This window comes from Diadema setosum, chromosome 3 (assembly GCF_964275005.1).
Source record: "Diadema setosum chromosome 3, eeDiaSeto1, whole genome shotgun sequence".
NCBI lineage: Eukaryota > Metazoa > Echinodermata > Echinoidea > Diadematoida > Diadematidae > Diadema > Diadema setosum.
In genome coordinates, this window is record NC_092687.1 from 48225299 (window position 1) to 48249914 (window position 24616).

A 24616-nucleotide genomic window follows, 5' to 3' on the forward strand; every position below is an offset into this window, starting at 1 on the left:
AGCTTTTGTTTTAAAACACAAATAACAGGAGCTAATAATACATGATGTAAAGGCGGTCTAATCCTTCGATTCGCAATGCCTATATTATACATGGCACACTGCATCGCTCATGCCTACACATACACCAGCTCCCTGCAATGTTAAAGACATAGTGAATCCAACAAAATGAATCCGACAAATACACTTTGAGCCAACCTCTATAATAACGTTTTTATATAATTATAATATACATGTCTTGCCAACTTACATACAGATCTGAAAAGCTGAAAAAAAATATATATACACCGGAGACTAGAATACTGTGGCTGATCCCCTGTTTCTTTAACGTAAGTCCTGTCGTTGCTTGTTTTTTGTTGAACAACCCATTTGTTTTGTTTTTACATGGTTTTTTTAAATAATAAAAGTTGTCATCTCTCAGGCGAAGATAATTCAGTGACGATGATAGCTATGTTGAAAGCACACCATTGTGCGTAAAAGTAGGATAAATTATGAGTGTAACTTCGAGCAAACCAGTATTATGAGTAGATCCTAGAGACTGATATCGTTGGGAATTTTTCTCGGGTGATGGTAAAAAAGATAATAATATATATATATATATATATGCTTTATATAAAATAATATATACATATATGTAATTATGTTATGAAGTGTTTGCTCGCAAAAACCGATAAGTCCATATTTGCCACAATGGAGATATTTGCGATTAAAGATCAAGAAAAATAAAGAGAATAATAAGAAAATGTTTGCTTCCTTTGACCATAACTTCAAAAATGTACCTTTATATGCAGTTACCAATATATCACTTAAAATGTATTATTTTGTACTTTATGACAGAGACCGTACTTTAAAATCTTCAAAAATGGACTTCTCGGTTTTTGCGAACAAACTCTTCATATATAACATAATAATATATAACTTTGCATTGCCTGTATTTCTATAAAGCGAAGATTGTTGTGTTGAAAGTAGATCCGACATTCAAGAAGAATCACCCAACGTCATGGGCCAAAATAGTTTAAGCCAGGGTGAGTATGTTTTTTAGCCAACCACTCTGTGATTAGCTCCTAGATACTGATAGCGTTAGGGATCTCTCTCGGATGGAGGTAAATGTATTTCTCTTCTCGCTCCCTGTTCCTCTCGTCAATCATCTCTCCAATCTTCGCCAGATCGGCTCGGAATCTGTGGTGTGAGAGAAATCCATTATTAAAGGGATAGTACAGTATTGGTGGAGATGAGAATTGGGCTTTTAACTTTTTGCGAAATACCAAAGAAACACTTATCATATAGTACAGAACATACCATTTTAAGAGGAATTCAAAGTTTATTTGATGAAAATCAGGTTTGGAATGACTGAAACATCCAAAAACAAAGTAAAACAAAGCGGTCGTAATAAAGTGTGGGTCCCACACTTTATTAGAATTGCTCTTTTTTAGATATCTCAGCCATTTCAAAACCAATTTTCATCAAATAAACGTTGAATTCCTCATAGAATAACATGCCCTTTCATATTTCATAAGAGGTTTCTCATTATCTCGCCAAAAAATGTTAGAAACCTGAAATTAGGTCTCAACCAAAACTATACGATCCACGCTTCACCAACAAACCAACACATTATTTCTTGAACAGAACGGAAGGACTTTAGAAGTGCTTCAATTTCTCTTTTCTGCTCTAATCTTTCTAACCGTTTTTTTTTGTTTTTTTTTTTTTTGTTTTTGTTTTTTTTTTTTTTTTTTTTGAGCTCGGCAGAGAAATAGGATATTAAAACAGCTTTTCGGCGTAGAACAGGGATTACCTGAACCCGGGGACGTTCGTTATACCAAAAGATCCGGTAGTCCGAAAAAAAAAAAAAAAAAAGTTTCGTTATTCCGAAGGTGCGTTTTTCCGAAATACACACATTCCGTATACCTACAGGTTCTCCGAAAGTAAAAATGGGTTCGTTAATCCAAAGAAGTAAAGGCAGTGCGTGCTAACGAACCTTCGCAGTTGGATGAAATCGTGCCGCATGATAACTGAATGTATACAAATTTCGATCCTGCAAAAGCGACTTCAACGGACAGATATTACTGGGGTCATCTAGACCGACACCCACGAGTCATACAGCCCATTCGGCACTAGTAAAATAAAGCCCATTAGTTCAACACTATATAGGCAAATAAAGACCATGAGTTCGACACTAGGTAATGGTAATAGAATAAAATAATTAAAAACAATAAAAAAAAAAAAACTTTGTTAACTTAGTGTCGAACCAGGGAGGTGACCTCCCTGGTCGAACTAATGGGCTGTGTGATTCGTGAACTGTATAACTCTTGGCTGTATGACTCGTGAGTTGTATAACTCGTGGGCTGTATGACTAGTGAGCTGTATAACTCGTGGGCTGTATGAGTCGTGAGCTGTATAACTCGTGGGCTTTATGACTTGTGAGCTGTATAACTTGTGGTCTGTATGACTTAAGAGCTGTACAACTCATGCGCTGTATGACTCGTGAGTTGTAGAACTCGTGGGCTGTATGACCCGTGAGCTGTATAACTTGTGGGCTGTATGACTAGTGAGCTATATATAACTCGTGGGATGTATGACTTGTGAGCTGTATAACTCATGCGCTGTATGACTTGTGAGCTGTATGACTCGTGGGCTGTATGACTCGTGGGTGTCGGTCTCGTGACGTGCATCCATATTACTCACCGGTAGAGCGAGGCGCAGCCCACCGGATCATAGAGGTAACACATCTCGAAGTCACCCAGAGCGTTGGTTCCTCGTGTGCTCAGTAGCTTGGTGAAAGTCATGACGCTTAGCGTCTCGGCTTTGTCTGGAAGCTGCTGCAGGATGTCGTCCTCCGTCAAAGGAGTCTGGGTGGCATTCCCGGGCGGGATTCCCGAGCGGGATTAAAAAAGAAAGAATAAGGTTTACCTACTATGAAGGTTGCCCACTACGAGTTTCTCAGATAGATACCTGCCACTGAGTCTGTATTCTGAGGTTTTATTTGATTGGACGCCATAGAGTAATATTGCAGGTGATAAGAAATCGAAATCTACTGATGTACGAGTGGCGCAATGGCGGTTTTTCCAGTTTATAAAAAGTACTGTCATGACAAAAACAAAAACAAAATCAAACAAACAAACAAACACAAAAGGTTAATAAGCACCTGTTAATATCGCCAGTCCGGGGAGGACAACACTAGAGTTGATACCACCAGGTGATGTAAAGCATTAACACGATTTCGACACATCACTGACCAATTAAGAAAGATATGTTCATTTGAATATAAAGGGTTACTTACCTGTTGTATAACAAAAGTCCCTAGACATTATGTCTTTGCCCATAGCACTTGTAAGACTAAACTCATGCAATCTGAGGTATACGGATTATTCTAACGTATTAATCAATGTATAAATGTCCTAAACATTCGATGCAAATTCATGTACAAATACAATGACATTTAGTGAAGTCCAAAAAACAACAACAACAACAACAATGTGCGAGAGACTCCCCACCCCCAACCCCCACCCCCCCCCCCAAAAAAAAAATAGATGAATAAATAAATGCGTAAATTGAAAGACGAGGGAAACTTTCCCTCTCATCAAGTGAACACACCTTGTCGCGAGGCGGCTGGCCATGCAACCAGGCGGGGTAGCTCGGCGGGAACCCATACTGGTCGTACTGACCAAAGTTGGCGGCTGCATGACCCGCGCTACAGATGAAGATAAAGTTGGTGACAGTGTCCGCTACTTCGTCAGTGGTCAGGAATTGACCACCATTGGGAAGGCCCTGAGATGGGATAGGAGTAACACAATATGTTTAGTTTACTTTGTGACAGAATCACTTCCATTGCAGACAAAATAATATTTACTTACCATTTGCAGATGAAACAAAAACCTATAGTAGCACTAGTTCTAAAATGTGAGTTAGAGATAGAAACAACCAATGTAAAAATCTGAACAAGTGTAATTGATGTTATATATACAAAATGGGAACAATAGTTATGATGAAAATATTTCCAGACTAAATCGTATACAGTTATGTTTTAAAGAAAAATAGTGATATCTCCTTAAATTTTAGTCATTGTTGCAAAAAAAAAAAGAAAAGAAAAAAAATTATATGGTAGAATGTTTTGTGATACAACTGACCTACACATATTCATCAAATTAGATATCTGGAATATTTTTTAAATACTGCTCCCAAAGGTGAATAGTACCTTTATTGAAGAAAGGAATTTAGAATCTTTTCTAATCATATTTGCTTCTGTATTCTTCCGATGGGAAACATGGTAATAAAGTTACAGGGAAGTAATGATTCGACAATAAGATATAAAATTCCAACGGACTTATTCTACAGAATGGCCCACCGAGTGGTAACTGTTTTTCTATGCGTATCAATATAAATCACGGCGTACATTATTATAGAAATATTGGGTGCGTTCGAGCGCTCTCCTGAAGCGAACTGTACCGTACGGTACCCGCGCCAAAGGAACGCTCGAACGCTCCTAAGGTGTACCGTACCGTACTGTACCAAGCCAAAAGTGGACCACTAAAACTTCCCGATATGCTCCAAAAGCGTACCAAAAGCGTACCAAAAGTTCGCTGCAAAACATGCGCGTATCATGCGCATACGTCACAATGCAATAACATCATTCTCTTTGTTCGGGACAGCTGCAAATAGTTCAAGCGCCAGGTGGATGACATTCTTCCTAAAATATTGCGTGACCTTTTCTAAAAAATAACTCGTGAGGTACGCTTTCTCCACAGAGCGCTCGAACGCTCCAAAACTGGCACGGTTCGGTACGGTACGCTTTGGTTCAGTTAGTCCACTTCCTGGACTGTATTCGTAGTGTGCCCGCGTGTGTACGGACGTACGTTGATGGTGTCTGTATGTACACTGTATTACACAATTCACCCCTCCTGTTCGGGAGTACCAATTGGTGGAGTGTCGCAATCAGCGGTTGGGCGCATTGGGTGGGTGCCAAGTGTGTGGGGACTGCGGATGATAAAAATCGTCCAGTATCTGGACTATGGTTCAGTTCGCTTTGGTTCGCTTTAGAGCGCTCGAACGCACCCATTGATTAGACAATAGAATCATACCCTACAGTAAATGTCATCATGTCTCTATGGAAAGCACAATGCACTCAGTAACTACAAGTAATCGGTAGGCTGGACACTCTGAGGAGATTCACGCTATAAGTGTACGCCTCTTTACATCAATCCTAGAGATGATGAGGAGTCAGCCACGCCCTACCTGCATACCAACCGTCGCCTCCTTCTCGTTTTTAGGTTTCCCTCCCAGAAACCTTCCCCATTCCTGCAACTCCTTGTCTTCCTTCACCTTCGCTGGTGAATCTGTGGAATTAAAACAAGGTACAGAAGATCGAGGAATGGGTCGGAAGAGATACCGTATGATCTCAGATGGTATAGTCTTGGTTGAGATGAGGATTCAGCTTTTGACTTTTTGTGAGATACTTAGAAACATCCTATGACATGTAAAAGAGCATGCATTTCTCAAACGAATTCAAATCATGATTTGATGCAAATCACTTTTGAAACGGCTGAGATATCACAAAATAAACGAAGTAAAACAAACCTATCCTAATAAACGGCGATTCGCATCTTCAATTAGGATCGCTTTGTTTTGTGTGTGTGTGTGTGTTTTTTTTTTTTTTTTTGATATCTCAGCCATTTCAAAACCAGTTTTCATGAAATAAACTTTGAATAGCCCTTAGAATTAATGCTCTTTCATATTTCATGAGAGGTTTCTACTCATCTCAAAAAGTCACCCTCGAAAAACATTGGCACCTGAAGCCCTACGTCAACTTAAATGGTACCATGCGTTTAAGTCTCGCAGTATTTTTTTTTTCTTTAATGTCGGGACTGAGAGATAGATTCACACAAGACTTGCGATATTTGATCGCATAGGAAAGGAAGCAAGTCAGTCTTTCATTTTTAATTCAGACACCAACAGAACATGCCTGAGGAAGAAATCAAAAGTAGCTGGAAAGCGACAAGCTAGATCTGAAAATATCCCTTAGTGTTAAATTGCAGAACTAGTACACTTAGAGCCTGGCCTGATATGACGGACAGGAAAGCTTGTAATTGCAAGATTCGTGTCAATATCAATACTGTACTGTATGTATTTTGCTCGAGTTGTGCCTTTTGTCTCCGAATCATTTTTACTTTCAATCAACACAAGAAAGTCAGATTTACAAGTCATCCACCTTTACTTTGTTTGTTTCTTTCTGAATTCGTTCATTCATTTTGTGTTTTAAGTTCTGTAATCAAACAGCTATATAGCTCTTTTCTTCTCTAGACTATACAGAAAGGCAATCGTCCAGCGACTAACCGTAGTAACCGTCGACGATACGCTTGACATAATCGAAGATAGCTCTGCGAATCAGCACCGCGTCATCTCGATAGTGGTAATTAGGAAGTACTTCCGGATCAGCCACTCCCCTGTCCTCAAGGTCAGCGAGGAGGGAGCCCTGCACGTCGAGCCGCCACTTCTGCCACATTCGTTTAATGATTTCGAACATACCGATACGTCCAATGGCCATGGTGGTGTCCACCCAGCCACCCTCAGCAACCAAAACGTTCACTGCACGACTGAAGGGTAAAATTAAAGAGTACAAGATTGCACCTACTTTTTATCAGCTTTACAACATTTCTCTCAACAACGTACAAGCTGGTTCACGAACTGCAAGACGTTAATCATTGATTTAACGAGTTGAGGTGACTCGTAATTGCGTCCTTTTGACAAATGGCACTGTAAAAACAAACATGTAAAACTATCGTTAGAACAAATAATACGTTTAGGCCTAGAATTTAACTTTTGCATTGCATCAGGACGTACAAGACAAAGTAAATGCAGAAGTCATTTGATTGTTTTTTGTGATGTTTGAAGGCTAACAGATAATCTATGTCTTTTTTTCATGAAATATTCCATTATCCCCTCACAAAGTGTCAAGATTGTATAATCAGGGCTTATTGTATGTAACACAATTCGTATTCGTTTTTGTTTTCATTCTGTTGTGATCACTAAGCCTATATCGCTGCATATTTTTCGAATGTCTAAATGTAACATGTTGACCAGCTTGCAAAAAGATTTATCCGTGAAAAAAAAACACGCTATATTAGGAGCCTACATGTAATTTTTTTCCATTGTCTGTTTTCTTATTTGTTTTGTTTTGTTTTGTCTTGTCTTGCAATGTGAAGAATTTCTGTTATGTCATTGTGTTAAAGTATCAGTATAGGGGCCTACCTCACTTATCTTTAGCCTATAAGAAATTTGACTCTATATTCTAGTTTGATAGTATTAACAGTTAATGCACTAATTGTTTTGTTGTTGTTATTGTTGTTGTTGTTTTGCTAACTAGAAATTCTTCTCGAGATATATCCCTGAATTAGACATTGTATTACAGTTATCACATCACATTTCACATAGCTTTGCAGTGTAACTGTTAGACGGTTTGATTTCTTGCAAGAGGGTGGATTTCTAGATCAATCGTTCTGCCCAATCTTGCGTGAATTTCGCGTTGTGTTGCCATTAGTTAGCTTGTTAGGTTGTGTATTGGCTGAAGGGCGTATCTAAGAAAACACTCAAGAATATAACAGGAAATGATAAAATAACACAAAGAAATATTCATTCAGCATAATCATCGAGCTGTTTTGCAGCGACTTGTGAAATACGTGTGTCTATTTGTATGTATGTAAATATAGATAAATAGAGAGAAAGATAGATAGGTTATAGATAGATGGACGGATGGACAGGTAGATAGATAGATGGATAGATAGATAGATAGATAGATAGTCGGATTAGATAGATAGCTGGACGGGTGGATAAATAGATGGATAGATGGGTGGATGGATAGATAGGCAGATATATGGATGGATGGACGGCTGGATAGAGAGATAGATAGATAGATGGATAGATAGATGGACAGACAAATGGATAGACATATATATATATATATATATATATATATATATATATATATATAATATGTGGATAGATAGATAGGTAGATAGATAGATGGATGGACGGCTGGATAGAGAGATAGATAGATAGATGGATAGATAGATGGACAGACAAATGGATAGACATATATATATATATATATATATATTATATATATAATATGTGGATAGATAGATAGGTAGATAGATAGATGTGTGATTGTATGTGTACTTGCGTTCAAATGGCACACACCTGTTGATAGCGAGGAGATAAAGGAAGTGAGGAGCGAGGAGACGGAAGACTGGATGTGATGGAGACAGACATCGATGCGTTGCTATGACGATGGATTCTCCTACCAAGTGAGTAAAACCCAGATGGACAGCCGACTCGTGGACCGAGGCATCAGCGTTGTTGAAGTAACACTTGGCCATGAGCCAGGTGTACTCCGGATCAGATGGGTAGAACACCTGTTGCATATAACATTGGTATCAATAACATGACTACCATCATCATCATCATCATCATCATCATCACAATCATCATCACCATCACCATCATCATCACCATCACCATCGTCATCACCATCATCATCATCACCATCACCATCATCATCATCACCATTATCATCGACCACATACTCGGGAGCCTTGACACTGGTCATCATTTGAACCTCTTCCTCAGCTGCTTAACGAGTAAATATTATTTGGATTGTTGCAGATATTACTCTTTAGCCTGCACGTACTAAAATTCATTACAAAATTTGGGACTATGAATGTCAGTAAGCGGAAAGCTGACGAGAGGCCGCACGTTAACATAAATAAGCAGTCAAAGCTTCAAACACGGTAGGACTTTTTTTTTTAATTATTTCTCGGAACACAAATGATGTAATAACCAACGTCTTGTGAGCATCCGGGTATCAAAACACGAATAAGAATCTCCAGAGCAGTGACCAAATTAAGATAGAATGACGGCAGGTGAAACTTAGATTAACATGAATCTATTAAAAATAGTAAGTTATCGTCTAAGGTGTCTCTAGGCAGGGAGGTCCCTGCTCTCAAGGTACCTGACTCCACCTCAGTATGTCAATACGACGACACCTTCATAGAAAATTCTCGATGTCGATAATGCAACCTTAATTTCACATTTTCTTTTGCGAAACTTAACTATATTAAGGGGATGGTTTAGTAACAGAGGATACCATTCTAAAAGGAATTCAAGGTTTATTTGATGAAAATCTGTTTTGGTATGGCTGAGGCACCCAAAAACAAAGTAAAACAAAGCAATCGTAACAAAAGGCGGGTCCCACCTTTCATTATGATTGCTCTTTTTTGGATATCTCAGCCATTTCAAAACCAACTTTCATCAAATAAAATAATGTTGAATTCTCTTACATGTTCTTTCATATTTCATAAAAAGGTTTCTCATTATTTCACCAAAAATGTTAGAAATCTGATGTTAGTTCTCAACCAAAACTGTACAATCCCTTTAACACATTTCAAATACATTCTGAAAAAAAAAATCGACAAAAGAGAGTACTATTCTAAAGAGTGCAACTACTAAGGGACATTAGGAGAAAGCATTGTCAACCAAAATCCACTTTTCCCACTTTGAATACCCACTGACCATTTGTGGGGAGTAGTATTGGTGATTGATATAATGTGATCCTCATTGATTCGGGATGAACGTACCGGATTGTCTGGGGCAGGGTCTTGGAAGAGCTGGATCGCTACAGGCATCAGGTGTTTGTCTTTATCAACGAAGAACAGGCCCATGGGAGCACAAATCTGAATTAAGAAGTGGTGGATGAGGTAGGTAGGTGTCATAATCGTTTATAACCACTCGTGCTTTATAATCATTACCCATTCATCTTGATTGCAATTACCCGTGTGGCTTTATAATACTTATTCATTTAATGTTATCACCATTACTCATCTGGCGTTATAGTCATTACCACCTTATGAGTTTACAATATTGTTGTCCCTTTTGCTTTGTACTCATCATTCCTCCAGGGGTGTTTCATAAAGCTGTTCTTAAAGTTACGAACGACTTAAGAATGACTGGAATACGTTCTGATGTGTTATACCTATCAGAATGTCAATAATGCAGCAGAAGAACTGATCACCACTCGTTCTTAAGTCGTTCGTAACTTTCAGAACATCTTTTTGAAACACTCCTGACTTACAATTATGAGCCATCATCACTCCTTTGGATTTATTAACACTACCCCCCTCCCCCCTTGCTTCACGGTGTCTTGTCTCGTTCTGTTTTAATGCGCTCTTCTTCACCATGCACCATCTCACTATTTATGAACTTGTTAAAAAGAATCTTACATCATCGTTAACGTAAGCTCGATAATTACTTTATTCAAGTTTAAAGGAATTTTCGCGTCGAGTTGTTTTTACTATGAATAAAATGTTTTGTTTTTTTTATTACGGCTACAACTAAAACATCTTTATAGGAACCTACAGTGCTTATTGACGTCAATATAGGACAAGTTGTCTATTATTTTGATTACAGTATCCTATACTTGAATCTTCTTTTTCATGCTATGACAATAATCATAATTATCCTAATTTTCATAATTTGGATCATTACAGAGAAAATAGGGAATTGTGTGTAGTTTTGACGAGTCGATCAGTTAGGATCTTTCTAAAGAAGTTCGTACACATCCAATGGGCCAATATTTTTGTGTTCTTGGCTGTGTAATACTGTATTATTCTGACGATGTGCATACGGCTTGATAGTACGGAAGATGTTCATCATCGTGGTAGCTAATCTTTTGTCTCACGAAGGGAGGTAAATATGAAAAAAAAAGGACAAGAGATTATCTTTATTCTTTCTGCATACGGCTTCTGTGGAATTTTCGCCATCCAAGATAAAGTCATCTCAGTGAATTATGGTAGGAAAAGAAATCAAACCAGTCAAGGGTGTAGCAACTAATATCGCAAATGGAATCTTCTTTTTATGATTTTTGTTATAAGCGATGTGGGTTTTTTTTCTCTCTCTCTCTTTATGAATCACATGAGGGCGCTGTGCTCACCGTCCGTCCGTCCGTACATGGGAGGTCCTTCAAGAAATCGTAGTTGGCGATGAAGAGTCGTCTACAGGCGATGGCTTCGTCTATGGTCCTGTTCTCGATGAGCGGCTCGATGTCCTTTTCGTTGACGGCAAAACTACATCGTGTGACAAGAAGGATTATTATGACTGGCCTGAGTTTGATAATTGTTCAAAAGTTTCTCGTTAAGCAATCCATCTGCACGTCACATCCTGTACATTCTTTTCTTTTACTTATTCATTCATTCATCTATCTTGGTCTATGTCAGACATAGAAATTTGATTTCCATTGATATTTTATTGTACCAAAATAATCATGACAATACATACACATATATCTCGCATTACAATTATTATATCTATGATAGGCACAATGAATAGAAACAATACCATATAAAGCTATTACACAGTCCTTTATAACCCTATGACAACGTATGATACAGCCCAAGCTACTCTGGTCCTTCCCAGACCCCAGAATTTTAAATTTACAAATGATGATGTGAGATGATGTCTCTTGTGTTTCATATCATATCATATCAATTCATATCAGGCCACCATTTACCTATGTGCAACATCTTCTCGACAAGCCTTCCTTTAACAGTTACCATTATACTTTCTATTAGGATGACTGTTATCAGAAACACTCATCTTTACAAAGATTTAGTTTCTTCCCATGAATGTTAGGAACAGTTTGATCAATTCACTATGTCTTGCTACACTGGTGTCTCCATTAATGAGACGTAAAATGGGACCGCCAGAAATCAAAGAATCTGATTGGTCGTTTCAAAGATAGTATATGAAATATCGTACATACAATCGTCGGAAGTTATACGCAGCGGAATTGGGATTAGGACAAAAGACTAGGAGAGTACCTTCTTAGTGTGTAGTTAAATAGAGCTTGACGCTTTTCTATTCTCTGTTGACAAATTCTTTTGATATTTCAATGGACAAAATAAAAGCAACAATGGCGCAATTGTCATAGTGTGGCATCAAAAAGGAAAAAAAAAAGTCCGATGTTGACAATGAATTGTGTGACTATAAACAGGGAGGACGTTCGTGCTAGGTGAATGCACTATCCAGCAACCTGTCTTGTTTACATTGGTTGACTTGAAAGCTTTATTGCTAATTTGTTTGATTGATTGTTATGGTTAATTCTCTTTCCAAACATTGAAGTAGACAAGTTAGAAATCTGAGTATCATAGTTTAGTATGGCAGAGGGAGGCAGTCTTGTTACTTGTCGGGAATCTCAGTGCACAGTCGAATCTGAGTTGGGTTACAGCCACTGAGCCGCTGGTTACCAAACTCCACATCAGATTTCCATTTGTCCAGCCCCTGGGGAGTTTGAGGGAAGGAAGATGGCGAGTAAGGTATCAATATCTTTTTGTGGGGACTGAGTATTGGTTGGTAAATATATCATAATTATTTATGTGATTAGTATAATGTTATCGGAGACGAAACGGGTGCACGTCACGAGACCGACACCCATGAGTCATACAGCCCACAAGTCATAGAGCCCACGAGTAATACAGCTCACGAGTCATACAGCCCATGAGTTCGACACTAAGCCAACAAGGCCCACGAGACCGAAACATTACGCGCCATGTTGTATCTGTCGAACTCGTGGGCTGTTTTTACCTAGTGTCGGACTCGTGGGCTTTATTTGCCTAGTGTCGAACTCATGGGCTGTATGACTCGTGAGCTGTATGACTCATGGACCTGTTTTCGATGTCGAACTCGTGGGCTGTAATGACTCGTGGGTGTCGGTCTAGTGGGATGACCTCGACGAAACAGCCTCTGTTCTATTTAGACGCACCGTGATACAGTGTCGTTATTTTCTACTTTACGTGGTATTACTTGCTACCTGCTGAATGACAATGAACTTTACAGCCTTGTCTGCGTTTCAATGGTACATAATAGTACCTAATTACATGTACAATTATAATTACATTTATGTACATCCCTTAGCTCCCGATGTTGGCAAAATAAGGAAAAGAATGTAATCTACAAAATTAATCACATGCAAACATTGTACGGTTAACGTGTATCTCTAATATCTGAAGAATACACGACCATAAATGAATGAAATCTGTATCAAAAGTATCATTCGGGTAACTGGGTAATTCTCTTTTTCCCATTTGAGTTTTTTTTTTTCTTCAGCAAATTACCTACAGTGTACATGGAATAATCTCATATTTTTTGTCACGAGGAAGAGGAAGAGGAGAAGGAGGAAGCAGAGAAGGAGCAGAAAGAAGAAGAGGGCCAAAAGATGAAGAAGGATAAAAAGATAGAGGGACGGCGGAGAAAGAAGAAGAAGAGAAGGGGGTGAGCAGAAAATATAATAAAATGCTACTTACGGCTGGTACAGGCAAGAGAGGAGGCCGGTAGATAGATTCTATGTCTTTAAGAGACTCCCACTTGTCCGTGGTGATACCAATGGTATTGGTCGCCAGCATCACCTTTACTGCATTACCCGCCAGGTCCCACTAGGATAGTGAGAGAAATCATTCCTGAGAGCTTCGGTCTTGATTTAATTTTCATTCCCATCTCTGTTTCAGCTGTTTGAGCTTCATTGATCAACTATGTCAATTGTGTGTCGAGAAGTCTAGCATATCAATGCAACACAGCAGAGGGAAATGTCAATCTACTCATCTTACCTGAAATTGACGTGAACACGAATCCACCTGTTGCCATTTTTCTAAATGACGTCTTCAGCCGTTGCCATGGCAACGAACTTTTTTCTCTAAAAGAACATGTATTCTTCGTTAAACATCATAAAAACATGCTGAAATTTCCAAAATATATCAGTATAAACATATTTCTTTAGTAAGATTAAAAATCAAAATTTCAGAATGTCACGGTTACCTCATAGCAATGACGGTTGCCATGGTAACAACTGTTTTAAAAAGAATATGACGATATTTTCATGAAAAGCATGAAAAAATGTGTTCTTCTTTAAATATCATAAAAACATGATGTGAACGCCAAAATATATCACTATAAACATACTTCTTGAATTGAATAAAAAAATCAAATTTTCTTTATGATATGATTGTCACTTGCTTCCTTTTGCCAGATTTTTCATGTTTGCTACAAATCTATAATACTTTGGCAAAAGGAAGCAAGTTACATAATAATGAGTTTCTATGGGAATATAAGAATTCTTCGAATTGTCATAAATGCATCACCATATGACTTGCATGAATACCGACATTATTTCTCATCACAAATCTATATGTTGAAGGGCCTTCCAAAAAAACAAATTTTCTTCATTTGTAGCATTTGTACTCGATGTCACTTGTTTCCCTTTGCAAAGTAGGGCAGCACAGTCTGCTCTGTCATACTTAGTCATCATGACACAAAGTGAATGGATGCTGTTTGTGTTTCTGTGGACTTTTACGTTAAGAGAACACGTCTTGCATCTCGTACTAAATAAACCAGAACGGAAATATGACAGAATAAATCTTGGTGAAGATTCTTTGGCAGAAAACTTCAAGATATCTTAGGCCGGGCTTGTAATGAGCAAAGCACAAAGTAATACGCACAGTCAATGACAGTAAACTCATGACGCATAGAGTTGCTTCCAACTACAGGGAGTCGAATGTTTGACTGCCTTCTTTGTTTTGTTTTGGGGTTGTTTTTTTTTTTTCTAATGAAAACTTTGTTGTTCGTCGGAAGTGATGCACAGACCAAAGTTCATGTTTTCGTAATTGTTGGTTTTGTTTGTTCATTTTCCATCTGTGAAGATGGCTGGATAGCCCATATTCAGCTATGTTAAGCTGGTCTTCCATGGGGTCCAGTTGGATGTGAGGTGGGACCACTTCACCGGGTTAAACACCCTGCTCTTTGCGATGAATGGATGAAGCGGGTTCTTTTACGTGCATGAGTTGTTACTCTCTCTTACCATGGACCTACAGTCCATGCTCATACACGGGACCTCCCTTTATGTCATATCCGAGGGACAGAGTGTTTTGCCACTTGCTAGAGGGGACGGTATGCTTACACATAACATTGCTCAGCCCAGACTCGGGTTCGAACCCGGGCCGCGTGATTGTGAGGCAGACGCGCTACCGACTGAGCCAACTCACCTCCCTATCATAATGATAGTCCATGGTTCGCTAGAGCCATTCAAATGGCATTTGAGCTATGGAACAGATGAGTGGTTTACAAGTATCACCGTGCAGCGCACGATGTGTGCGTATACTGTTTGTAATGTAATACTACATGTATCTATCATGATATCAAGACAGACAGAAATTCAGACACGGGGGACAATTTTTGTGCAGATGATTGTATGTAACAATCACGTTATTGCAGTCCTCACACCAGTATGTAAGAGAAAAGAAAATTACGATATTGTAGAGAATGATGTTTCATTATTTGTAGATTCGAATGCAATTAGTTTTCAGCTGGTAAATTGTAGGACAACGGACACAATGAAAAAATAGTATTGTTATACAGTCAATTATCTTTCTGACGGATCGACAATTCGACCACTTTGAGAGAATGTCATGTCACAGTTCTACTCTGAAATAAGATGTAGAATCGGCACTGATACACGACTGTCAAATTTAATCCTATACCATAACTATATCATAGACATAATATTCGGTTCAGGCGGGACATGGGGCGTGGAGGGGGGGGGGGGGGAGGGAGCGGGCTTCAGTATCCGAACAATAGTTCATTTTTGCACTGACATGTAAAAATGCACCTTACCCACTGCTTCACCTCGTGAGTCTTATTTTGGAAGCTCTTCATATTGTATATGTCCGATATAGTTCATAGTGTTTTAAAACTGAATAGGTCTATACGACAATACGGTTATATAGGGCCACAATGCTAAAATCAGCCTGCTCGCGAGATGACCGGTCGGAGAGTTGTTAACCAATTATTTTTGTCAGGAACCGAAAGGACACCACTGATTTCTGGGGCATCGCTGTGTCGCTTGCTGAAGTTTTAACGCAGAATTAAAATTTCGAAGGCGACCGCCCAGTTTTCACTCCGTCTGTAAATACGCTCGGTGTCCGAACGGCAACCGCCCAGGCACCGACCTATCAAGCGGTCGCCGTCAAGCGATTTTGGGAAACAAAATAATGAAAATTAAAATATGACAAAAGCGCAGAAGAGAACCAAGGGGCTAGGTGAGAAAGAGGAGTCAGAGCTCTACGGAAGAGGCAGGGGAAGGACGGAGGCAAGGAAACCCACCAACTTCTCAGCAGTTTAATTCTGTCTGCCCACTCAGAAGAGGACTCGGCTAGCAACATGGGGGACATGGAAGACAGGGACAACCACTTTGGGGAAAGAGAGATAAACGCGAAAGGGCGGGGTCGTTATGCAGACATAGTAATGTATGTTTTGTTAAATTTCCTTTTACATAGGCCTCTTGAATGAGAAAGTAATGAATGAGAAGAAATGGGGATAATGAAAAACGATGAAATTATTATACAATGAGAAATAGAAAATACTAATAGCAAAAATATAGTAGCAGTTAAGCAGAGATATAGAACATTTCAAATATGGGAGTAATTACGGATTTGGTTTTCTTCATCTTGGGTTCCCGTCCATTTCTATTTGACTTCCTAATTTCCACTTGTTATTGATTTTTATCTTTGGTTCGAATTCACATAGCTGAGAGGTTGACAGTTCGTAATCTAATTCTCGTTCGCCTCGTTGTCATGTTCGAGACGCTGGTAAAAATAGCTTTTTGTGTTCTCCTTTATATACACAGTGACGCATGAAGGCGAACACATTGTGGCTAGTATGGTTCATTCAGCCACGGACGGATATATAACAATTAGGTAAGGCTGCAAAATGATGGCATCATACACTTTATATGAATTCAAAGGCTCTTCGGCGGGTGTAAATTTATGCTATGGAGCCCATGGCCCAAACCTGTTAAAGAAAGTTCTATGGGTGTACATATTAAAAGATATTACAAAACTGACAAAATATATGGTTGGGAAAGGGGTTGCCAGACCGCTTGTTTGCAAGCACAAAACCTTGTTTGTTGTTCAGGAGTCTGTGCTAAGACTACACTGTCCCATAGTCCCTGTACTGTGAGTGTCGATCTCCTGACAGTCATGACAGGGACTAGGGAGGTGGAACTGCATTGACAGTCACTAGTTAGTGCATGTGGCAGTCTTATGTAGTAGGCATATGACGTGTTGTGCGATAAGATGAATCGACGACACGTAACCTTACAAGCCAACCATGGCATACCACCGCCATTTGTACTATTCCGGATGTTTGTGAGTTTGAATAAAATCACCCACTGTAACGCGCACTATTGAATAGTTCATTTAGTGGTGGTTCTATTACTGGAGGTATAAAACTAATGCATAACATGCTGCAAACAATAGATCAGTAAGGAAGTCAATTTCGAATTAAAGTGAAATTAGGTAACTTTAGATTTGCGACGCTGACGTTTAAGACGACAACTGCGTTGGCCGTTCTCTTCTCTTCCTGCGTCGTGTTGCTGTTGGTTTTAAATTACGCAAGGGCGCTGCCTATCAACGGCGTAAATCCGTGCTGAGGAGTGGGGGGGGGGGGGGATGATCGGCGATGATCACCATCACCATGATTAGAAGCCCATAACTGGACCGGCGCAGCCTTGGGAGGGGTGGGGTGGAGAAGCTTGGTGCCCCCACCCCCCCCCCCTCAACACGCACACACACACACACAGTGGCGTACCATGGGTCAAGACATTAGGGGGGCACCTCGTGGAAAAGTAATTTTGAGGGTGTGTATGCTTATGCGTGCTTGCGTGTGTATGTGTGTGTGAGCGTATGTGCGTGCGCTCAGTCTGCAAACTTAATGGGGACTACAGTACATAACGATATGTCATACATTCTACAGCGCAGTCATTGAGCAACATTTGTAAGTTTTTTAGAATGACGGCGTGAAACAACAAATTATTTGGAACAACATCAGGAGAATTGCATAAAAATTGAATGCGAGCGAGCGTTGAAAATTTTGACATTTCACAGTACAAAAACTGCCGTTTGTAGCTATATTTTTTCGCTTTCGAAAGGGGTTGCGCACCGGGCTCAAGCAGCAACATCAGGAGATTGGCATAACGATTAAATGCGAGCGAGCTTGAAAATTTTGACATTTTACAGTCCAAAAACTGCCGTTTGTAGCTATAATTATTTTTTCGCTTTGGATATTAAGGAGGGGAGGGAAGCATCGGGCGCAACTGCTGGCAATTACTGGCAGCAACAGCAGAAGACGCATAACGATTAACTGCGAGCGAGGGGAGCGAGCGAGCTTGAAATTTTGACATTTTACAGTCCCAAAACTGCCGTTTGTAGCTTTATTTTGGAAATTAAGGGGGGCGCAACGAGCGTAACTGCTGCCAGTTACTGGCAGCAACATCAGGAGAATAGCATAACGATTGCGGCGAGCGAGCGAAGCGAACGAGCTTGAAATTTTGACATTCTAAAACCACAAAACTGCCGTTTGTCGCTATACTTATTCGCCTTGGAAATTAAGGGGGGGGGGGCGCACCGGACCCAACTACTGGCGATTACTGGCAGCAACATCGGGAGAATAGCATAGCGATTGAATGCGAGCGAGCGGAGCGAGCGAGCTTGAAATTTTGACATTTTACAGTCCCAAAACTGCCGTTTGTAGCTATATCTTTTGCTTTGGAAATTAAGGGGGCGCAACGAGCGTAACTGCTGCCAGTTACTGGCAGGAAGGAGAATAGCATAACGATTAAATGCGAGCGAAGCGAAGCGAACGAGCTTGAAAATTTGGACATTCTAAAACCACAAAACTGCCGTTTGGTATAGCTATACTTATTCGCTTTGGAAAGTAAAGGGGGGCGCACCGGTCCCAACTGCTGGCGATTGCTGGCAGCAACATCAGGAGAATAGCATAGCGATTAAATGAGAGCGAGCTTGAAAATTTTGACATTTTATTTTTACAGTCCCAAAACTGCCGTTTGTAGCTATATTTTTCATCGCTTTGGATATTAAGAGGGGGGCGCACCGGGCGCAACTGCTGGCAATCACTGGCATCAACATCAGGAGAATAGCATAACGATTAAATGCGAGCGAGCGAAGCGAGCGATCTTGAAAATTTTGACATTTTACAGTCGCAAAACTACCGTTTGTAGCTTTATTTTTTCGCCTTGGAAATTAAAGGGGGGGGGGGGCGCACCGGGCGCAACTGCTGGCAGTTACCGGCAGCAACATCAGGAGAATGGCATAACGATTAAATACGAGCGAGCAAAGCGAGCGAGCTTGAAAATTTAGACAATTTAAAGTCCAAAATCTACCGTTTGTAGCTATACATTTTCGCTTTGGAAATTAAGGGGGCGCACCGGGTGCAACTGTGGGCAAAAACTTTCAGCAACATCGGGAGAATAGCATTGCGATTAAATGCGAGCGAGCGAGCTTGGAAATTTTGACATTTTACGGTCCAAAAACACCATTTGTAGCTATTTTTTCGCTTTGGAAATTAAGAGGGGCGCAACGGGCGCAACTGCTGGCATTTACTGGCAGCAACATCAGGTTGTTTTTTTTTTTTTTTGGGGGGGGGGGAACCCTCCGTTGGTATCTATAGATATCTCCACCCACGGAACTTTTGCATTTTTTTCTAAACTGAAGTAACAGACCTGGTGCACACTTTAGATGAAACATTTTAAAATATGTTAATCTAAAGTGTATTAAGTAGAAAGGACTGAACAGGGAGGGTATAGGAGGCATGGGGTAGGCCTAACCCCTCTTACACGAGGGAGATTTTGTATTATTTTGCAGAATTGAAATTCAGCAATCTTTGGATGAAATATTTAGACAGTTTTCTATCAAAAAAGTAAGAACATTTCCACATCTCGGGAGTTACGAGGAGCAAAATGATATGTTTGTCCCCAATACTTTTATGGGGTACCATCCCCCCCCCCCCCATCGACGCCTCTGCATATGAGGGAGCTTTTGTAAGTGAAAGATCTGCTGCACGCTCTTTGATAAAATACTAGGAAATACGTCAATCTCAAAAGTGTTCAAAATCTATCGAAAGGGATCCAGTAGCGGAGCTTTTGCATGCTTATGATTGCAATTCAACGAAATCTGGTGCATAGTTCTGGCGGTATTTGGACAATTTTCCACAAAGAAAGTTCGAGATTTGTCCTTATCTCGGGAATTGCTTGGGGGACAAAATAAAAATGACTTTTCTGCCCCAACACTTCCGCAGGGGTGGGGCAAATGCCTCTTTGCCTCCCCCCTCCCCGAGATAGATTCGACGCCCCTGATCATCCGCCCTGGGTATGCCCACAGATGTATCAGAGTCGTCATCGTTTCAGGAATAATTCAGGAAATGGACGGGGGTTCAATTGTGGCGGTATGGTTTTAGTTATTGTTTGTTTGTTTGTTTTCGTACATAATTTGCAGATGGTCCCGAGTTGCTCGCGTCATAGCATGTTTACATGATGTAAGCCTGTGCTATTTGACGTTGTCAACGTCTGGACCATAAAATGTCGATAATACTTTCTTCGCGAGCGAGCGAAGCGAGCGAGCGCTTGAGAAACGTTATGTATACATTATCCTACAAGATGGAATACTGTTCAGCTCTGTTACCTCTCTGAAGGCGGGCCTTTCAATAAAAATATGTCAATATTGATAAAAGCACATTTCTGCTTCCTCCATTTTTTCCTCAAATTTCAGGGGGGGGGGATGATTGTACAGGCCATCCCCCCCTCCTCCATTTCAGGGGGGATATATCCCCCCATCCCCCCCCCCCCCCGGGATTTACGCCCATGCTGCCTATACAAAGTGAAATGACGCCCCATAAATGATCATTACCTCAAGTAGCTCTCTGCGTCGTGACTTGAGCGGACGCAAATTAATAGCCAGACACGACCGCGCCAACTCAAACGACGCGAGGTCGATTTTTATAACCAAATGTGCACACGCACATTTCTTTTCCTCTAAACGTCGCGAAAATCTTACGGTTTCTGTTATTACCTTGAAGTGGAGGACATGTCTCTGACAGGAGATCAAAATGAATCATTAATGAAGAAGTTTGGACTGGATAGAAAACCACACAGATTATCAAAGCTTGCATTCTTTAAATACGTCAAAATTGGTCTGATCGAAAGAAATGGTGATAATGTAATATATCATATCAATTTGTTGAGTTTATCATTAAGATTATGCATCTCTTTTTTTTTTTTTTCTTATAAGTGGTTAACTCTGTATTAAACATCAATGCTGTGTAAAAGCAGCTGACGGCGCATTCTGCATAACAGGGTTACAATGTGCTTCGGTAACATCTCAGTGGGGGAGATTTTGTCTCCGCAGCCGCTAACAAAGACAGTCGCTTTGACTCATACGACTCCGATTTAAACGCCAAATTTAGCTTGTGTTCTCACAACGAAAGTGAATCCAAGAAGACGTCCGAGACGTCTCAAAACAAGGTGACAACTTATTCGCCTGTAAGTCCTTGGGACGTAGCGGGGACGTCTCCGAAACGTCTTCTCTGTCGCGGAAATGTCTCTGTGATGTCTCCACATCGTCACCGATAGGCTGCCAAGTGTCCCCATAAGGTTGCGGAGACGTCTCGAAGATTTCCAGCAACAATATTAAAGAGGAGGCGTCATTGAGACGTCACAGAGACGTGTCAAAGTCTCCAGGAGACGTCGAGGAGACGCGACCAGCGAAGCTCGAGTCGCCAACAGGTCGTACACCTTGTCGCTATAAAGTCCAGGAGACATTCGTGGTCATCGATTCGACCGTGATGTTGATAATGTTTATGATTCAATGGCACATCAATTAATTCGAGAATACTAAAGTGCTAAAAGTTTTGATTGTGAACATTTGGGGAAACGTCATCTGTCTTTTATAGACACTTCAGTTAAAAAAAAAAAATGAAGGATTGTAACAGCTAGTGTGACAAATGAAAAGCATTATTATTGTGATTTATGTGAGACATCGTGCGTTCAGAATAATCATTTTGAATAGACATGTCCTGTATTTATTGTATCGTGTAAAGGTAAAAAGAGATTGTGGGTCGGGCAATTGTATAACACATGCCTTCGAAACTGTCTGAGTTGGGAAGCCGAATCTCGATGATAATTTAATGACAAAATTTGATGAGATGAAAGAGAAGATACTCACCATGTGATCGTTGGAGAAGGATTCATCAGATGGTAGATTCCTACACTGAAATCAAACAAGACATCAACGAAAACAGGTTTTATTCATTGTTTGTTTTCCCATTGCAAATTAAGAATACATATACGCACAGATTGTCTTATAAACTTTAGACCTAATTTGCCTAAGAAAAATAAGTAAATAAACATTTTAGATATAAAACAGCATACTACATGGTATCGCTTGGATAAAATTCTAGTTGTAAACCTGATAAACGAACTTTCAGTAGTAGTCAAGTCCACCATTAGAATGATATCTAACAAGTTGGTGATAACAGACTAATCCCATTACAATATTTCTACGATCCCTTCAAAAAGTAATTTGCTGAATCTCTGTCAATTTTCATTTCTGAACAATACGTTTCATTTGACAGAGATTCGGCAAGTGAATTTATGAGGATAGATGGCACCAATTTGTTCTTCCTGCTTTTACCATATAATATAACGACAAATTTATGCAAATTTACCATTAACATGGTAGTTTGTTGGTGCTTAAGGACATTGTAAAGTTTGTCTTTCCTCTGCAACTCTCTCTGTCTCTGGAAGAAGGTCTTATCTTCCTGAGGTAGGACCATGTCGAACTCACAAAGTCGCAGTTTTGTGTCCGCTGGTACCCACCGATGGACGGGGAACTTGTGGACCACCTTGGTACTCAAAGCCTTGACTTCGATGTACTCACAGTACCACTTGTCGAACAATCCCCGTTCATCGAGCCAAATCTCGATGAAGGCGAGGGGTCCGAAGTTTTTGTCGTCAATACAGATATCGAAGTCGTCTAATTTTCCCATCTCAAAGTCGTTGCGGAAGGCCTTGTCGAGTTTGAAATCACGAGTTCGAAGACCATCCGCGTTGTAGAAGGCGAGATAGACGTCGGCATCCGTTCCCATGCCAACTCGATCACCAGTCTTGACGAAGACTCTGTAGTGAAGTCCTCGCTGACCATGTACCGCGTTACCCATGATCGTCCACGGTATCACCGTCTGTACCCTGTCTAGAAATACGCTCGATTGAGGACAGCCGAACACCTGGGAGCTCCGGTAATTGGGGTATATATTGTTGCGAGTACGTGGCTGTGAGATTATATACGCAAGTCGATCTGTGGGAAGTGTTAAATATGAAATCTTTTCAAAGAATACTGACGTCCACTCAACCGTGCGTGCATGGTTCAATGCCAATGGCATGCCCCTGCTTTTGTGTGTGTGTGTGTGTGTGTTTGTGCGTTGGTGGTGAAGTACTGGTTGCTAACAGAGGAATATCTTATTGTGTGTGTGTGTGTGTGTGTGTGTGTGTGTGTTTGTGCGTTGGTGGTGAAGTACTGGTTGCTAACAAAGGAATATCTTATTCGTATCACGGGGGGAAATCATCGACAACTGACGAGGAACGACAGAAAGAAACATGTAAAGAAAGTAGGAAAAAGACGCGTTGCATACAGTATTGTCTTAAACAAAAACATAACAGTGTTACAAAAGGAGGATAAACAAGGCCTGCAAGTTCTTTAAGGGTCTGAACTGAAAGTCACCTCAGTTATAGAGCACTGAGACGGAAAAACTCGATCAGCGACTAAAAAACAAACAAACTAGAAATGTCGCTATTGCGACTGATATGCCTCCGCCATCGAATGCATGGTTCTCCTAATAGGTCTATAGTACAATGTCTTGACAATGTGTGATGACAGTTTCACATAACTGGCAAAATATTCAAATGATAGGTTTGCCACAAATGTGGTTAATGTTCACTTTCCTTGAACTAGGTTCAATTGGATAAATGATTACAATGTCAGAGTGCAGGTATTTGGGGAATTGAATATTTTTACTTGACTTTTGTCCCTTTTATTAGTGTATGCATTGAATAATTTTCAAGGTATGGAGAAAAAGAGTAATTTTAGTAGGGCCTATCAAATAGTAAAATATTATCATCTAAACCTGACCTTTGACCTTTGACCTCAAAGTTCCAAAGAGAATCACTGTTAGGTAGAACTTGCATAAATATGTAAGTTTCATGATGATACCTTGAGTTACTTTCGAGATATGGAGGAAAAAGTGCAATCTAGCACTTTCACGTGACCTTTGACCTTTTGACCTTTGACCTTTTGGCAAGCAACTTCCCACAGAATATATATTGGGTAATACATACATATATCAAGTTTCAAAAAAAAATCCTTTAGGCATTGCATAGATATGAGGGAAGTAGTGGCATTTTGAGGAGTTGGACTTGGCCTTTGACCTTTGACCCATGACGCCAACTTCCCTAGATAATCACTGCCCGTCGGTACATGCATATTTTCTAAGTTCCACGAAGATACCTTGAAACATTTGCGAAATATGGAGAAAAACATGAAATTTCAACCTTTTGACTTGACCTTTGACCCTTGGCCATTGACGTCGTGACCCGGAACTCTCTCTGGAGAATCTTTATTTGGTAGTTCATATATACACTAAGTTTCAAGAAAATACCTTCAAGCATTGCATGGATATGGGG

The 24616-nt window shown here is 40.1% G+C and overlaps 1 protein-coding gene across 1 annotated transcript; it reads right to left on the reverse strand.

The window, feature by feature from the left end:
- Positions 1-930: 930 nt before the first annotated feature.
- Positions 931-23212, reverse strand: LOC140226479 (polyunsaturated fatty acid 5-lipoxygenase-like). The gene is made up of 12 exons (XM_072306944.1): positions 22606-23212; positions 22104-22148; positions 13344-13472; positions 12224-12321; positions 10976-11108; positions 9624-9719; positions 8188-8402; positions 6325-6584; positions 5227-5327; positions 3589-3762; positions 2680-2843; positions 931-1176 (listed from the first exon to the last, which is right to left on the reverse strand). The coding sequence occupies exons 1-12, from the start codon at positions 23095-23097 to the stop codon at positions 1062-1064; spliced, it is 2022 nt and encodes a 673-aa protein (XP_072163045.1). The 5' UTR covers positions 23098-23212; the 3' UTR covers positions 931-1061.
- Positions 23213-24616: the final 1404 nt, after the last annotated feature.

What these genes read in the sequence shown, in the direction of transcription:
- LOC140226479 (XM_072306944.1), bottom strand. Translation starts at nt 23,097, where the DNA reads ATGGGTAACGCGGTACATGGTCAGCGAGGACTTCACTACAGAGTCTTC. An exon ending in TATCTCCTCGCTATCAACAG is followed by an intron (nt 6,585 to 8,187) that starts GTGTGTGCCATT and finishes TTTACCCTTCAG; the next exon opens with TCGTGCAGTGAACGTTTTGG. An exon ending in AGGCGACGGTTGGTATGCAG is followed by an intron (nt 3,763 to 5,226) that starts GTAGGGCGTGGC and finishes ATCCCATCTCAG; the next exon opens with GGCCTTCCCAATGGTGGTCA.